The sequence below is a fragment of the Solanum verrucosum genome, unplaced genomic scaffold, assembly GCF_900185275.1.
Source record: "Solanum verrucosum unplaced genomic scaffold, falcon-dt-bn FXZP01000247.1, whole genome shotgun sequence".
In the NCBI taxonomy this organism is placed as follows: domain Eukaryota; kingdom Viridiplantae; phylum Streptophyta; class Magnoliopsida; order Solanales; family Solanaceae; genus Solanum; species Solanum verrucosum.
Genome location: NW_026020125.1, coordinates 938,465 through 957,474, shown reverse-complemented (window position 1 = coordinate 957,474; position 19,010 = coordinate 938,465). Strand labels below are relative to the sequence as shown.

The window sequence follows — 19,010 nt, the reverse complement described above, 5'->3', positions numbered from 1 at the left end:
ATTAGAGAGAACTTGAGAAAGGAGTGTACAGACATTAGCTTGAGTGTGATAATAAGTTCTTTGTTTTTGTTATGAGTTAAGTAATGAGTACGATTGAATTGTTAACGAAAGGTATTGTAGGATCGATGAAAAGACGATCAATGATAAGCGAAGATTCATGAATTCATAAAAATCTTCAAGGTATAAGCTAATGTTGATAGATAAGAGGATTATGTTAGAATTTACAATTCAAATATTTTTTTTCATTGTATGTCTACATTCGTGGTGATATATTTTGTCAAGGTATGAATTTGTAAGGCGGGAAATGACCAATTGTATCCGGTATTGAGCATTCGAAAGGACTTACACCTGGGTTGAGTTGTAAAGTTTATTACTATTGATTGTTAAGTATCTAAGAAAGGTTTTCATTTAAAAAGTGATGGTTTAGAGTAAAGTAAATGGTCGGAGTGTTCATGATGGTTGTTAGTATTGAGAGTGTGAACCTCAGTGGAATGACATAAAGAGTATATGGAGTCAACTGAATGGAAATGACTTGTATCGACTCTTCAGAGGAAAACCTTTGGTGTTATTCAATACTTATTCCGTAAAATTCTTACGTGACCATCTATTTCTTTTTGTACACGGTGGTGAGTATGATTCACTAGCTATGCTCACACGTGTTTTCACTTTTGTGGGTAGATCCCTACTAGTGGATCAGATGTACTGATCATGCGATGTTCTCTTGGTTGAGTGGGATCATTAGGTCCACTTCTACTGTTCTTAAGGGTAATCTACAAGCATAATTGGTAAATCTAGCATTTGATAGTGTGGTTAGAGAGTTTGCACGCTTGGACATATCCCTCGATGAGTATCTAATGTCTAAAGATAAAATTTTATAACTTAAGCTTATGGAAATTTATATTGTGAGATAGAGATGTTGATAAGGACTATGATTGTTTGGGTAATATGAGTGTGTGTTGGTTGGTTTAGGTTCACTTCTAATTGTAGCGAGTATTGATTTAGAATCTTATCATGGTTATGTGAGAAAGGATTCGGGCTGATGTTGTGTCAAAGTCCTTAATAACATGTTGCAGACATGTGAACGATCAACTTTGGTGGTTATAGGGAATAAATTTGTTGTTAGTTAAGTGCACATACAACAATGATTATCACTCGAGTATTGTGATGACTTCATTGAGACATTGTGTGGATGGATGTGTAGGTATTCAATTGGTTGGTTTGGGGACGAAGATTTTATCATAAAGTGAAACTCAATTGTGTTAGATGAGACCTTCTGCATGAAGAAAAACCGGTTAAAATTCTTGATCTCGATGTCCGAAACTTAAGAACATGAGAGACAAATATCCCATGTTGTTAAGCGATTCAAGTACTACTCTACCCTTACTTTAGCCAGTCTTCCTTAGTTGATCACTCGGGGACGAGTGATGGGTAAATTGGTATCTATTGTAATGACCTGATTCCGTCGTTAGGAAAAAACTAATGGAGAAATAATTGGGATCAGAAAACTTTTTGGTAGTAACTTGGAATTTCCTAACCTAGTCCAGATTTAGACGAAATCAGAGTCAGTAAAGTATAGGAAAATCTGGTAACAATTGGGTGGTTTAATTATGATTTTGATTACATGAATAGATAGCTAAGTCGTTAAGGAACTTGTACGACTTTACGGAATTGAATTCGGGCAAGTAGAACTCCCGAAAATGATCTTAGCGTGAACGGGTGGTTTTTGAATGTCAAGGGTTGAAGGTGTGTTGTGAAATAGGGGCTTGGAATTCAAATTCTAGCATTTCGTTTCCGTACATGCCACCGTAACGGGATTGCTTCCGTTGTAGAGAGGCCGCTGTAGCAGGATGGGTCTCGCCGTAACGGGACAGTCGCGACTTAAATAGGGTAAACCCCCCAAAAACGTTATTCTCTGCAAAATTTCGTTCTTGAGAGCTAAGAAATGATATAGGGCTATTTCTTGAAGGTCTTCCACCTTTTCTAGCACTAAAGGTAATGATTTTACTCCCCTAATTCATTTTTCGATCCATAGAACTTGGATTCTTGACTAATTACTATTGGGGGAGGGTTTTGATCTGAAACTAATGGTGGAAAAAGCCATAAATTAGGTATTAGGATCTTGGGTTTGGTCTAGGGTTATTGGATTTGTTATAATCCAGATAATTAGACATTTGATTGTTGATCCTTGCGTATATTAATTATTTATAGACCTAGAACAAGCGAAAATAATTCGAAAAAAGAAAATTAAAGTGCCTTAAAGGATTCAAGCTTGGATTCGAGGTAGGTGATGATTGTGATTTCATGTTGGTGTGATATATGTTTGTAATTGCTTCATTATAATGCATGTATGTATACGAATGCTGCAGTATTGATCACCCTAATCGTAAATGAGGATAATTGAATAATTGTATGCCATGAATCACCTTTTGTTGTATGATTGTGATAATATACACTGTGATTATGATTGTGGGTTGTTAAATGGATCGGGTGTTACGTTCGGACACACTAACTTGGATCGGTTGCCACATTTCGGCATAAATAATTGATCGGTTGCCACGTTCCGGAATAAATATGGGATCGGTTGCCACGTTTCGGTATAAACATTAGATCAGGTACCACGAACTGGTATACTAACAGTATAGGTTGGGTTCCATGAGAGGACCATTGAATTAAGTTTCGTGAGAGGACCATTGAATTGTGTTGTGTATCTACTTGTGTTGATTACGTTCATATGTAATAGTGATTGAGGTTGAAAGACTGCTTGTTGCTCTAAAATGATAACCAATGTGTATTATTGAGAACGTGGAATGCTACATTGATTCTGAAAATATGACTAATATTGTATATGTTCAGTATATGCATGTGTTATAATATTGTGGTTACTTGCATGTGTTTCACTTATTCGGATAGTCGCGTAATCCTACCAGTACATTATGGTTGTGTACTGATACTGCACTTGCTTGTTCTTTATTGAGTACAAAGCATCTTCAGGCGGCTATTGATAGACCTCAACTAGGTGGCTATTGAGCGTGACCGGATTCAAGGGTGAGCCAGTTCTTCCAGGCTGCCGTGGATCTCTCTTGTTTAAGTCCACTCTTTTCGGACTCAGACTATTTATTAAAGGTGTTTGTTTAGTTTCAGGGTTATACCCCTTGTTCTTAGACTTGTCGTTAGTAGAGTTTTTGTACAATGACTTTCAGGTTCTAGGGGTTTAATTTCCGCATTAGTTTGGTTTGTTAATTGTTTAAACCTTTGGAGTTTATGGGGACTCCATTTTTATTGTCATTTAAACCTGCTTCCGTATCTTTAAATGCATAGGTTTTGGTTAAGTTGTTTAGTCTGGGTTGTAGTAATGGTTCTCCCACCGGAGGGTTAGTGTCGTTCCAATCACGACAGTCTGGGTCATTACATATAATAATTATTTTTTGGCATAGTATATACATTAGTATGTAATGTTCCAATATATGAAGTGAACATGACGTAGTCTTAATTCATTTGTTTTTGTATCTAAATGCTTCTGAATATCTTTTTCAAAAATCATTAAAATTCTCCAGAGTTAGAGAATTGTCACGGTTTTTTTTTTTATGCTCAAGACAAAATAATGACTTTATTTATCAATGCTACTTATTTGATTTACATTGTCAGAAAGTTTGCTTCAAAATAGTTACTACTATATATACATTGCCCTTTTATTTTACTGAATTACTATTTCTTAATATTTAAGTATTTTTGACGAAGGAAGTCTATGACTTGTAATAACCCAATTGAAGTTTGTATTAGATTAATTTTTATTGTAGTCAAAATTCATTTGTTTTTGTCAAAAATTTCTCTTGTGATGTAGATATATGCTTCTCAATATCTTTTTCTAAAATTATTAAACTTCTCAAGAGTTAGAGAATTGTCACAATTTTGTCACGACCCCGGGGTACCCCCTAGACGTAACACCGCGTACTTGACCCCGAAGGGGTCGCATACATGACTCATAGCATACATGAACATAAAAGCATAGGAAAATAGTGCGGAATTTAAAACTTTTCTTTACAATTGAAGTCTCTTATAAAATGAAAGAGAATATATGACACTATGTCTCAAACCATCAATGATACTTGGAATAAAAAACTCTTGAAATACAATCTTAGAGACACGGCCCTTACAACCAAAGTCTAAAACATAAAAGAAAGACATAAAGGACATATGGTCAAACCATCGAATACAATGAGGACTCACCAATCTTTTTCTTCTTGATCTCCTATGAACCTAGCCATGGGGATGGAATTCAATATCTCCAAAGCCTACACTTATAGAAAATGTAAAATGATGGGGTTAGTACAAAAACTACTAAGTATGGAAGCCATGCATAAAAATCCTTAAAACATGCATAAAAGGGACATTTTTTTGAAATCATGTTATATGCCATTTTTGAACATCATGTTTGAAATAGTTGGAAAATGTAGCTTGCAAGACAAACCATGCACATTTCATCATAACATAAAGAATATCATCATAATCACAAGCATATTATCCAACACCACATAACACATACACCAACCCTCACAAGACATAGCTCATGCATAGTCAAATACCAAGATTATCTCATCATCATAGCACTATCACATAAGCAACCTTAAGCTCTACTTGTGCAATGCATAGATAGGATCTCATAATACAATTTACACCAAGTATCACTTCTAGACCACCTTGATCATGCATAGCATACCTTGACCCTATTCATAGCCTAACACATATAGACAAAGAGCCATTCATGTTCATAATTTGTAATAAGTAAAGTCATTCATAACAACAACACATATCATACATACATATATTCATATATCTTCAGAGCATAAGGAAACCACATAACAACCCCCTTATAAGTCTACTTGTGCAATGTGTAAGTGTCTCATATCCCCACTCACACAAAGTAAACCCATTAAGAAGTCATAAGCATAGTTCATGCTCGTATTCATATTCATAATTCATAATAAAGTATGCATAACTCATAAATCATAATAATGTAATTGAACCACACCATGACTACTCTCAAAGTCTACTTGTGCCATGTATGAGCGAAGTCACATACCCTCACTCATACTAAGTAGATCTTCTTGAGTAGACATTAGTCATAGTTCATGTTTCATATTCATAGTTTATAAAAATAAGAGAAACACACCATGGCTACTCTCAAGGTCTACTTGTGTCATGTATGAATGACATCATATACTACCACTCATACTAAATATCCCTTTTAAGGAACCATAGCATAACTCACTTTCTTATTCATGGAGTGAATATAGTCTTAATCGACATAGACCATGCGAGCGACATGGAATCAGATGTCGTATAATCTCACACCGAAAGAAGGTGTCTTATTTGCCTAAGGTAGAACTAAATGTATAGCTATAAGGTTGATCCACTAGCTAAAGACTTATGTGAGCACATAGTTACGAGACAAGGAGATTGCTTCTAGAAATCTGACCTATTATATTGGCGGAGGAGCTTTCATCTCATGAAAATAATTTAGATGACCCGACCTATTGTATTGGCGGAAGCGCATCTACCTCATTGACCATATCTACTCGATGCTAAGCATAATTTCCCCAAAATTACTTGTTTTATTCTTGAATTGGATTTACATGTTTAAAGGGGTATTTTACCCTTCGTTCAACCCAACTAATAAAATAGCTCATAGATTCAATTAGGTGAGAATGAACTTTCAACCTTAGAATCATAATTAGTATGTGAGAATAACTTTCACACCAAGATCATGTGTTCTCATGAGAATGGACTTTCAATCAACACAATAGAATCATCATGGTCATGTACTTTTCATGCATAATAATGTGTAAAGATGCATATGAGAACTATACTTTCAATTAACACCATTGATACATCATAATCATATTTATGCATGGAGTGTGTGTGTGTAATTGTCCTTGCAATGACACAAAAACAACATTATAATCATAGACATTTCTCTCTCGAAGTGTTCATAAGCATGTACATAATATCACAATCATGCATCATTCACATATATTGCATTCAAGGATCACAGACCATGTAAATCAACATATCTCACATTTATCATAATAGACATGTATATAATCATAACTCAAATAGTTCATTCATTGCATGTATAAGCTCATATACTCATATTGTAGGTCATATGGGTAAAGTCCTTCCACAATAGCACCTTATACAATTCAACATGCATAATAGCTTTCTTCTTTAAAGCCTCAATATTCATAGTTCATTGCCTTAACTTTAAAGCCTTAGGAGTCATATATTCATATTATGAGCATTACTCTCAAGCAACGCCTCACATAGTCATCATGTAAACCTAATTCTCAAGGTAGACTAACCACATGCTTCATTCTTACTCAATTATAGTCATATAGCATCAAGTAAACTAAATCTCAATACTAATCAACCATGATTCATCATGTAAGACCTAATCAAGTTCATTCATGTCTACAAGATTCACTCATAAGCAATTCATGTTTAGGTGATCTAATCTAATGCAATTCATCAAGAAGTTCATCAACTTTAGAAGGTCACATCTAAGCCTTCAATTTTGCCTCTTTCATGACATAACCCTAGGCTATATTAATTTCACCCTATAATCTTAGGTTAATCAAGAATACATGTATAATTATAGTAAAATCATACAACTACATCATAATCAACCCACATCCCATCAATTGGATCAACTTTCAACAACATTCATAATGTAAAGAAGAATCATAGCTAAGATTGGGGAAAACTCATGGATTCTTTGGAATTTGAGTTAAAATCATTTAAAATTAGTAGTATCATCAATAAAAACATAATTCAACCTTTAAGAACAACTTTGAAAGGAATCCATGGGGTTGAGTTGAAACCCTAGCTTTATTGGAGATTCTAGAATTGAATTAAAAGCTTTTGAAATGGATCCTTGGGTGATAGCTTCCCAAGGATGAAAACTCCCATACCTTAGGTGTTGAATCCATCCAAATTCGTATTGAAAAGCTCCCATCTTGAAGCTCTAACTTGGTTTCTTCTGGGTTTTTCAATGGAGGTTCTAGAGAGAAGATTCTTTGAGGGGAAAGTAGTTGGGTTTGATTTGGGGTCTTGGGTTATAATGAATTAATGACTTAGTTTAGGGTCTTATTAGATTATATAGGTGATTAATTAACTAACTAACCTACTTCCCTTAACCCTTAATTATTTACCTAATCAATTCCCAAACACCTAACTAAAACTAAAAATCTTAAAAATCGGCAGCATCCAGGCCCACCCATCCACGGACCGTGGATGGGTCTTCTGGCCGTCCTATGGTCTCGTGGTTTGCACCTGAGGCTTGTCTTGGCAGGCCTCAACAGACCTTGACCTACGCCCAAGATCTACGGGGCGTGGTCTGGTCTACTGGTCGTGGTTGGCCATCCATGGTTCACCAAAATTTTCCATATTTAGGGACTGTTTTGGGGTCCTCCTCAAGGACCCCTTGGGTGGTCCATGGGGAGTCGTACCCAGACGTTTAACTCCTAAAACCCCTATTCTAAGTACGGGAATCATTTTTACAAGTTTTAACCCTCATACGACACTCCAAAACTCTTACCAAAGGGTCTAGAACTCACTAACTTACAGGGTGTTACCTAATCCCCCATTTGGGAACATTTGTCCTCGAATGACACTTCAAACACTTTTTGGAATTAAAGACTCAAGACTAGCAGCCCAATCATACATGAAACATCACAATATATAATGCACAACTCAAAATACACTATTCACAATGTGCACTTATTCAAATGAGAGAACGTCAACTCCAATTCAACATGATCAATTTAATACAAGGAAGTATGAATTATATGTAACAACCCATTTATGCATGAGATTCTCATAACTTGTCATGTTCAAGGATGAACTACCATCTCCTAGTCATAATATGCTCAACAGACTTTCATGGAGCTCATGCACAATTTATTTTCAAAAAACATTTCATTCAAAGAGGAATTTCTCAACTCCTAACTAAAACATGTTCATATATTCTTCTCACGAAGTACAATAGGCAACTCTTACTCAAGGCACCACAACATGAGGGAAACAATTTACATAAACTCATTTTCTTTCCAAAACACAAGTTTTCATGAACATGCATTATATAAAGAAGTCATGGCAACACATAAGCACATAACATAATGCTAGCTAGGCACACCATCCCCCCTCCCCCTCCCCCTTGGGAGTGAGCCTACACAACTACTTCTAAACATCATTAATCACATAGTCATAAGAAGAATTACCTTTTCCAACTATAAGCAAGCCCAACACAACATTATGGAGAAAATGTGCCATTTCATCAAAAACTTAACAAGGCATGTTCATCAAATAATCTCACGAAGTCAAATATGTCATCACCATACTAAATGCACAACAACATGAGGAACATGTAAATCATGAAAAATCCATTTTATTCAAAATAAGATTCTTTCAAAAACATGCATAACATTTGGAGATCATGAAAGTTTCTTAAACACTCATGACTCCTAAACATAAAACAAGCCAAAAAAAAGGAACTCTTGGTCTCTAGCTAGAATAGGAATAGAAGAAAAGGATGAGGATATCGGGACTCTCAATCAATGTTGCTACTCAAGCACATGATCCCCCCTTGGGAGTAAGCCCATTTTTACTAAAACCTCAAACACTACTTCTTTCTAACAAACTCAAGCATTACCAAGGCACATTATAACCTTACCGGGCTCTAGAACTAATAGAGGTCTAATAACCATGCATCTAAACCCTCTCAAGGTTAACAAGAGTAACTCGAAGGGACAAGGGAATCATAGGACACATATAACATCTAAGACTCCACAATCAAGAAATGAGTCAATGAGAACTTATCATCTTAGGCTAGAGGAGAAATAGAAGGGAACATAAGGATATGGGGACATCTCATTGGCCCTTGGCCTCCCTAAGCACCTCCAACTAACACCCTTACTAAAATACCACTCCTCAACATTTTATGGAAACACTTTCTTACTCTTCTATTTCTTGGCTTGCCGATCTAAGATCCCAATAAGTATTTCTAAATTAGAGAGGTTCTCATCTAAGCATTTTTGCTCACAAGCAACCTTACCAACACCACTCAAAGTCTCATATGAGCTTACCAAACCGGGATTAAACCTTTCAAACTCATTACACCTCTTAATGTGAGAATTTTAAGCCAATCCAAATCATGAACATCTAGAACACTTAACAACTTTGCTATCTAAGCACATTTCTTGTAATTCTAAGGTCGGAGCAAGTTGTCACTCAACTTTTACATCTCTCACACAAGGTGAATTTCACTTCTATCTTCTTTTAAATGAGTCTACTCACTCAACATCTCTAGGCATTACTTAAACACCACTATTCATCAAATCTTCCAACACATCATAAAACTCATTATGGTTAAATTGGGTGCTACCAACAATCACATAAAACCACAATTAAACCCATGTATACTAAGGGCAACATAAAACCTCATCATGTCCAACTTATCAAGTCATAAAAGATAAGTACTACCGACATTACTCCTACAAGGTCAACACCTTAGATATCTCATCTATAAACTCTAGAGGATCTTCCTCTATCTTTGACCAATAGAATTCTGGAATCTAATAAAGCATAAAACACATACCGGAACCCTTAAGATACACTATCACTCACTCTTTGAGACTTAGGGGTAGACATTCTCTCTTAGTTAAACCTTAGGGGAAACTTAGAAGAACTTTGTCCATGAAATCTGTGTCTCTTTCAATTCTACTAAGGTTGGATCAAGACAATTCTAGACCATTTCAACCCTTATCATCACCTTTGGTGGGATCTACCAACCAATCATTTCTAGTATTACCTAAGCACCCTACATCAAAATGACCATACTTAAGTTCAATCTTAAAATACAACTAACTCTTTGAAGTTGGTCAACACCTACACTTTTCTAATTCCTTACCTTAACTAGGTGGTACATGCACCCTCAAAGTCAACCTTAAGACACAACATAATCCAAACTTATGGCATAGAATTTCCCCATTTCCACTCTCGGATAGGCTCATTTGGGAACTAACAATTTGACTATACGGGTTCTATCATCAACTAAACATAACCTCACAATCACCTTGCTAGGTAGGCACACTATCTCCCCCTTGGGAGAAAGCCTACACAAATTCTTCTAACCAACCTTCATAACACAAAGGCCACTATGAAGCATTATTCAAACTAAAGGCAACATCACAATCTATTACCTCAAATCTCACAAGTCACATAGCCAGAATTGGCATCACAACCAACCTTTCTCCCTCGCTCCTTGTAGCAAGAGCCTTTCAAGTGGTCATACCCTAAAGACCATCGGATAAGGAATATGAGAAAGACCTTATGAAGTTAAGCTCTATGGCACGACTAAAGAATGAAGAAGTGAAGTTTCCTAACATCCTATAGCCTTTTATTCATAAAATGTGACGCGCTTCACATTTATGAACAAGACACTACTAGATGTGGTTTGAGACATCCTAAAAACCATCCCAAAAACCTTATGCTCTGATACCATGTTTGTCATGACCCAGGGGTACCCCATAGACGTAACACGGTGTACTTGACCCCACAGGGGTCGCATACAAGTCTCATAGCATACATGAACATAAAAGCATAGGAAAATAGTGTGGAATCTAAAACTTTTCTTTACAATCGAAGTCTCTTATAAAATGAAAGAGAATCTATGACACTATGTCTCAATCCATCTATGATACTTGGAATAAAACTCTTGAAATACAATCTTAGGGACACGACCCTTACAACCAAAGTCTAAAACATAAAAGAAAGACATAAATGACATATGATCAATCCCTTGAATACAATGAGGTCTCACCAATCTTCTTCTTCTTGATCTCCTATGAACCTAGCCACGAGGATGGAATCCAATATCTCCTAGGCCTACACTTATAGAAAATGTAGAAAGATGGGGTTAGCACAAAAAGTACTAAGTATAGAAGTCATGCATAAAAATCCTTAAAACATGCATAAAAGGGACATTTCTTTTGAAATCATGCTATATGCCATTTTTGAACATCATCTTTGAAATAGTTGGAGAATGTAGCTTATAAGACAAATCATGCACATTTCATCATAACATAAATGATATCATCATAATCACAAGCATAGTCTCCAACACCACATAATACATATACCCACCCTCACAAAACATAACTAATGCACATAGTCAAATACCAAGATTATCTCATCATCATAGCACTATCACATAAGCAACCTTAAGCTCTACTTGTGCAATGCATAGATAGGATCCCATAATTCTATCTACACTAAGTATCACTTCTAGACCACCATGATCATGCATAACATACCTTGACCCTAAACATAGCCAACACATATAGACAAAGAGCCATTCATGTTCATAATTTGTAATAAGTAAAGTCATTCATAACAACAACCCATATCATGCATACATACATAAATTCATATATCTTCATAGCATAAGGAAACCACACCACAACCCCCTTATAAGTCTACTTGTGCAATGTATAAGTGAAGTCCCATACTCCCACTCATACAAAGTAAACCCATTAAGAAGTCATAAGCATAGTCCATGCTCGTATTCATGTTCATAATTCATAATAAAGCATGCATAACTCATAAATCATCATAATGTAATGGAACCACACCATGGCTACTCTCAAAGTCTACTTGTGCCATGTATGAGTGAAGTCTCATACCCTCACTCATACTAAGTAGATCTTCTTGAGTAGTCATTAGTCATAGTTCATGTTTCATATTCATAGTTTATAAAAATAAGAGAAACACACCATGGCTACTCCCAAGGTCTACTTGTGTCATGCATGAACGACATCCCATACTACCACTCATACTAATTATCCCTTTTAAGGAACCATAGCACATAACTCATTTTCTTGTTCATGGAGTGAATATAGCCTTAACCGACATAGACCATGTGAGCGACATGGAATCCGATGTCGTATAACCCCACACCGAAAGAAGGTGTCCTACTTGCCTAAGGTAGAACTAAATGTATAGATATAAGATGGATCCACTAGCTAAAGACCCATGTGGGTACATAGTTACGGGATAGGGAGATTGCTTCTAGAATCCCGACCTATTGTATTGGCGGAGGAGCTTTCATCTCATGAGAATAATTTAGATGACCCGACTTATTGTATTGGCGAAAGGGCATCTACTTCATTGACCATATCCATTCGGTGCTAAGCATAATTTCCCAAAATTACTTGTTTTAGTCTTGAATTGGATTTACATGTTTAAAGGGGTATTTTACCCTTCGTTCAACCCAACTCATAAAATAGCTCATAGATTCAATTAGGTGAGAATGGACTTTCAACCTTAGAATCATAATTAGTATGTGAGAATAACCTTCACACCAAGATCATGTGTTCTCATGAGAATGGACTTTCAATAAACACAATAGGACCATCATGGTCATGTACTTTTCATGCATAATAATGTGTAAAGATGCATATGAGAACTATACTTTCAATTAACACCATTGATATATCATAATTATATTTATGCATGGAGTGTGTGTGTGTAATTGTCCTTGCAATGACACAACAACAACATTATCATCATAGACATTTCTCTCTCAAAGTGTTCATAAGCATGTACATAATATCACAATCATGCATCATTCACATATATTGCATTCAAGGATCACAGACCATGTAAATCAACATATCTAACATTTATCATAATAGACATGTATATAATCATAACTCAAATAGTTCATTCATTGCATGTATAAGCTCATATACTCATATTGTAGGTCATATGGGTAAAGTCCTTCCACAATAGCACCTTATACAATTCAACATGCATAATAGCTTTCTTCTTTAAAGCCTCAATATTCATAGTTCATTGCCTTAACTTTAAAGCCTTAGGAGTCATATCTTCATATTATGAGCATTACTCTCAAGCAACGCCTCACATAGTCATCATGTAAACCTAATTCTCAAGGTAGACTAACCACATGCTTCATTCTTACTCAATTATAGTCATATAGCATCAAGTAAACTAAATCTCAATACTAATCAACCATGATTCATCATGTAAGACCTAATCAAGTTCATTCATGTCTACAAGATTCACTCATAAGCAATTCATGTTTAGGTGATCTAATCTAATGCAATTCATCAAGAAGTTCATCAACTTTAGAAGGTCACATCTAAGCCCTCAATTTGCCTCTTTCATGACATAACCCTAGGCTATATCAATTTTACCCTAGAATCTTAGGTTAATCAAGAATACATGTAGAATTATTGTAAAATCATAATCAACCCACATCCAATCAATTGGATCAACTTGCAACAACATTCATAATGTAAAGAAGAATCATAGCTAGGATTGGGGAAAACTCATGGATTCTTTGGAATTCGAGTTAAAATCATTTAAAATCAGTAGTATCATCAATAACAAACATAATTCAACCTTTAAGAACAACTTTGAAAGGAATCCATGGGGTTGAGTTGAAACCCTAGCTTTATTGGAGATTCTAGAATTGAATTAAAAGCTTTTGAAAGGGATCCTTGGGTGATAGCTTCCCAAGGATGAAAACTCCCATACCCTAGGTGTTGAATCCATCCAAATTCGTATTGAAAAGCTCCCATCTTGAAGCTCTAACTTGGTTTCTTCTGGGTTCTTCAATGGAGGTTCTAGAGAGAAGATTCTTGGAGGAGAAAGTAGTTGGGTTTGATTTGGGGTCTTGGGTTATAATGAATTAATGACTTAGTTTAGGGTCTTATTAGCTTATATAGGTGATTAATTAACTAACTAACCGACCTACCTTAACCCTTAATTAATTACCTAATTAATTCCCAAACACCAAACTAAAACTAAAAATCTTAAAAACCGGCAGCACCATGGTTGGCCATTTGTGGTTCACCAAAATTTTCCAAATTTAAGGACTGTTTTGGGGTCCTCCTCAAGGACCCCTTGGGTGGTCCTTGGGGAGTCGTATCCGGACGTTTAACCCCTAAAACCCCTATTTTAAGTACGGGAACCATTTTTACAAGTTTTAACCCTCATATGACACTCCAAAACTCTTACCAAAGGCTCTAGAACTCACTAGTTCAACTCACTAAATTGCGGGGTGTTACAAATTTGTTTTTGATGCGCAAGACAAAAAAATGACTTTATTTATCAATGCTACTTATGTGATTTAGATTGTGAGGAAGTTTGTTTCAAAATAGTTATTACTACATAAACATTGCCCTTTTGTTTTACTAATTTACTATTTCTTAGTATTTCAATATTTTTGACGAAGGAAATTCCATATGACTTGTAATAACCCCGTTGAAGTTTGTATTAGTTTAATTTTTATTGTAGTCTAAATTCATTTGTTTTTGTTAACAAATTCTCTTGTGATGTAGATATATGTTCTGAATATCTTTTTCCAAAATTATTAAACTTTTCAAGAGTTAGAGAATTGTCACGATTTGTTTTTTTGATGCTCAAGACAAAAGATGACTTTATTTATCAATGCTACTTATGTAATTTAGATTGTCAAGAGTTTGCTTCAAATTAGTTATTACTATGTAAACATTGCCTTACTAATTTACTATTTCTTAATATTTCAGTATTTTCGACAAAGAAAAGTTCATATGACTTCTACTAACGTCAGTTGAAGTTTGTATTAGTTTAATTTTATTATTTATTTAATAGCTAATTTTTATGAGATAAATATTTTCTTTAATGCAAAACATGCTTGGTTGAATAAATTGAAAATTGTTTACAAGTATATGTGTTATATCTGTGTTGAGTGTAAGATAAACAAGTGATTATATATATAATTTCAAACATCTAATATATTCTTTAATTTTAATTTTTAGTTTTTTTTGGTAAAAAAAAGGAGGAAACCTTTCTCAATTAACTATGGACAGTCATATATCTTTGATTTATGTACTCTGTCAATCGAGAAGTCAATTATAAGAGCCAACAAAAAGAACGTCATATATTATATTATAACTTATAAAATAAAAAATTAATATAAAAAAATAGTTCTAAAAAAATAAAATGTAGTTGTTCTCCACATGTTCATATGACATCTAAACAGATTAAGTGGAATACACGTGCAAAGCACATCTGGTTAGATGACAAGAAAAGCACACAATAAATATCGTTTATAAGGTAATATTACTGAGATACGACTAATTACATGATTGAACCTCATCAAATTGAAATAAATATATACATTATTGCATTTAACTAATAAAATTTTTCATTGACCATCTTCATAGGTTCGTGTGAATAAGAGATATATATGACGATCCACATTGAACATTCACAAAAGAATTTGCAATAATATTTTGTGCAAAACTTATTATTCAAATCTTTGCTTAAATTTTCTGAATTGATATTCACGTGCAACGCACGTGACGAAAAACTAGTATATATATATATATATATATATATATATATATATATATATATTAATTAATTAATTAATCTTCTACCTATACGTTAGGAAACACAGAAGTGTCATGTATCCACATCATCAAGAAAATTAAATTTGAGTTTTTAAAAATTAATCTTTAAATATAAATTTGTATTTATTAAATAAAAAAAATGTCATCAACAAAAATGTTTTTCGAATCATCATTTTTTTTAAAAAGAATAGATTGAAAACATTAGAATTCTGTATCTTACAAAATAAGGTCACATGTCATCATCAAAATAAATTTCAAATTTTCAGTATTTTTTTTAAAGAAAATTATCTCCAAAAAAATTATAATTTTAATTTGATAAAAAATTATGTAAAAATCACTCACATAAAACAAAACCTAATAGTTATATATTATTAATAATTTGCAGACTTTCTAAAAAAAATTAATTTATTAATTAAAAAATACTAAGAATTACAAATCAACTATGCACGTAGTCTACTACTCTCATTTTTATCCCACTTCATGTAAACTTACTTATTAATTAATTTATAGATTTCTTAAACCTTTTAAACTTATCAATACAATAATACTTTTAACTAACCTTTTTTGTTATACAGAGATGAGATGATTTGTAACTATTTTTGTTAATCTCAACAACATTCCTTTTTAATAATAGATGATTTGTAACTATTCGTATTAATCTCAACAACATTCTTTTTTAGTGATAAGATGATTTGCAACTATTCTTATTAATCTTAACATCAGATGATTTTTTTAAAACGAATTATATTGATGATTAATTTTGAAATTAAAATATATTGATCTCAATTTGTGGTGTAGTTATTATTTCTCTAGCAACCTAACATATTGAGAAGATTTTCGTAAAATGGATGATCACTTGCAAAGTTTTATTTTCTTATTTTTATCAACTTTTCTTATCTTTTCTAAATTTTCCTTTATCTTATAAAATATATCCACATGTATTTAAATCTAAAATAATAATTGATAGTATTTATTCAAATTTTGAATTAGAATTGATTTAAAATGAACTGTCATATATATTTTCACGTTATACTCATAATAGCATGTTGGTGGTGCTTAAAACTTATAAACTTTATTTAATTGTTATTAAAAATAATATATTAATTATTTATATAAAATTAGTTTAGAAGTTTTTAATACTAAATTCTAAAATTATTTGTCATAATTAAGTTATAGGTATATACTACATATAGAAAGGCTAAACAAATCTAAAAATCCATAATAAAATAAAAGAAGAGGCTTTATAGTAAATCAAAGGAGTGGAAGATGATCCATTCTTTTGCATCTTTCATTTTTTTTTCTTTGCCTTGAAAATAATTTATTTTTATGTGGTATAATATTAATTTGATAAAAAAAATTAAGTGGTATATATTAATTTGATTATAGTATCTTTTATTTAATTGATCACTCAAATTCAGTATTTTGTACATTCTTATTTTATGAAATTGTATTAGATTAAATGAAAATCATCTTATTTTGCAGGATTTAACGAGAGATGAGTGTGCTAAAGAGGTCAACATGCTTTATAGATTATATTTAAATTTTAGCTAAAATTAGAGAGAAAAATTTTAATACTAGATTTTAGATTGATCTATGAATTTATAATTTAATTAATTAGCACAAATATCAATTGAACACACGCCACATACGCTATTAATCTTCATTATACTAGCAGAAGGAGAAGTTGTTAGAATAACGTTTAGTGTCTTTGAAGAACATACACTCATTACACATAAATTAGGGTAAACTTTTATTAGCATTAATTATATATATAAAACTAAACATTATATATGACTATACATGCACTTTTGTTACTCATCAATAATTTAAGAGCAACTTTCACATACGGCATAAATAAAAATCATATTTGTATGTTATAATTATAGTTGGCATAATTGCATTCCATAGCAAATTTTATGTTTGCTATGAGGTCAGCTGCACAAGCAGACAGTCGGCAGAAAATGCTGAGCAAAGCTGCTGGCCTGAAGAGTGCGGCTAATCCGTAACATCAACTGCAGAAGAATGAGGTTCGAGTTGATGAACAGGAGAAGGCCGCAATACATCTCCATCATCATTCTCCCCCGGGGCTGATTAATTAGGTTAAGGAAAATATGAGGCGACCCTATTAAAGAGAGCATTAAGGATACATCGACTCTCTTGGATTTCACGTCATAGCATATATATACCCGGATTGAGCATAGATGGATCTTTTGATTTGTCTAATTCGCTAGATACATCCAATTTTATACAAATTGTTCGGTTTTGTATAAATTCATTTGTACATTGTAATTTGTATAATAAGATCTGTATTTGTATAATTATAAGTGTATAAGACGAAAATATATGTATTTGTATTTATATATACACTTTTCTCTCGCTTTATACAAACACAAACGCATTTCATACATTTGTATACCGAATGGGTAATTGTATACCGAAAATGATTAATTGTAAAACGAACCAGATGACAAAAAAAATGGGATGTTTGCTGCGAATTTCAATTAAAATAAACTATGACTATAACATTTAATTTGAATTAATAATTTGATATTTCGTACAATTTTTCCATAATAATTTGTATTAATTATTTCTAAAATTTAAAAATTATTATATTTTAAAATATTGCACGGATACGTATACTAGTTTCATAAATAAAATGGGGCTGAAAAGCCAAACGCCTACATGTGTACACTCGCTACCTTTATGAGATCGGCTGAAATAAAAAATAAGAAAGGTCTGGGAACAAATGACGTCGTTTCGAAGACGTATTTGAGTTTTGAGCACCCAACAATTGATCGTTTTCCTTTTGGGAGCAGAGTTGAGAAAGAAGAAAACCTTCATAAATGTCGACAGTGTACGTTTTGGAACCGCCGACGAAGGGGAAAGTCGTACTTAACACGACGTATGGGCCAATAGATATAGAACTATGGCCAAAAGAAGCACCAAAAGCTGTAAGGAATTTTGTTCAATTGTGTCTCGAAGGTTACTATGATAATACCATTTTTCATCGTGTTATCAAATCTTTCCTTGCTCAAGGTGGTGACCCTACCGGCACCGGCACTGGTAACAAACATAACCTTTTTTAGTCTATTTCAGTTATCAATTGGATTTGATGTTGTTTAAAGCTGATTTACTTTGAATTTCCTAATTTTTCTGTGTAGTTGGACTTTGAAAATGGTGAATATTTGATTTAATTTACGATCTGAGGGCTAACTGGAGTTTAGTTAAATAATTAGACTTCTCAAATAGTTAACATTTGATGATAATTAGTAATTACTAGAAGGGCTATTTGGAGGTTAGGCTTCTTAGGAACTTGAAACTTTATTCATGCATTTCATTTATTTAGTGCGTGAACTGGAATTGTAAATGATCTTTTGGTTTTTGAAGTATAATGGGTGATAATACTTGCATAAAATTCCGCATAAGCAAGATAGGGGCCGTTTGGTTCAGAGTCTAGGAATTAATAATGTAGCGATTAGTTAAACGAGAATAAGTGACATGGTATTGTAATTTATGTATTGGTGATACTACAAG

The 19,010-nt window shown here is 33.4% G+C and overlaps 2 protein-coding genes across 6 annotated transcripts in view; one reads left to right on the top strand and one right to left on the bottom strand.

Annotated features, from left to right (window-relative positions):
• LOC125825807 (eukaryotic initiation factor 4A-2-like) overlaps positions 1 to 19,010 on the bottom strand; it is a 468,338-nt gene that overhangs the window by 278,911 nt on the left and 170,417 nt on the right. The gene's annotated exons all lie outside the window — the stretch shown is intronic.
• The window catches only part of LOC125825802 (peptidyl-prolyl cis-trans isomerase CYP57), a 34,569-nt gene continuing 33,828 nt past the window's right edge, over positions 18,270 to 19,010 (top strand). For all 4 annotated transcript variants that reach the window (XM_049505093.1, XM_049505092.1, XM_049505091.1 and 1 more), the window contains exon 1: positions 18,270 to 18,539. In XM_049505093.1, coding sequence (XP_049361050.1) covers positions 18,320 to 18,539 — 220 coding nt within the window. In that variant the 5' untranslated portion in view covers positions 18,270 to 18,319. The remainder of the gene's footprint in view (positions 18,540 to 19,010) is intronic.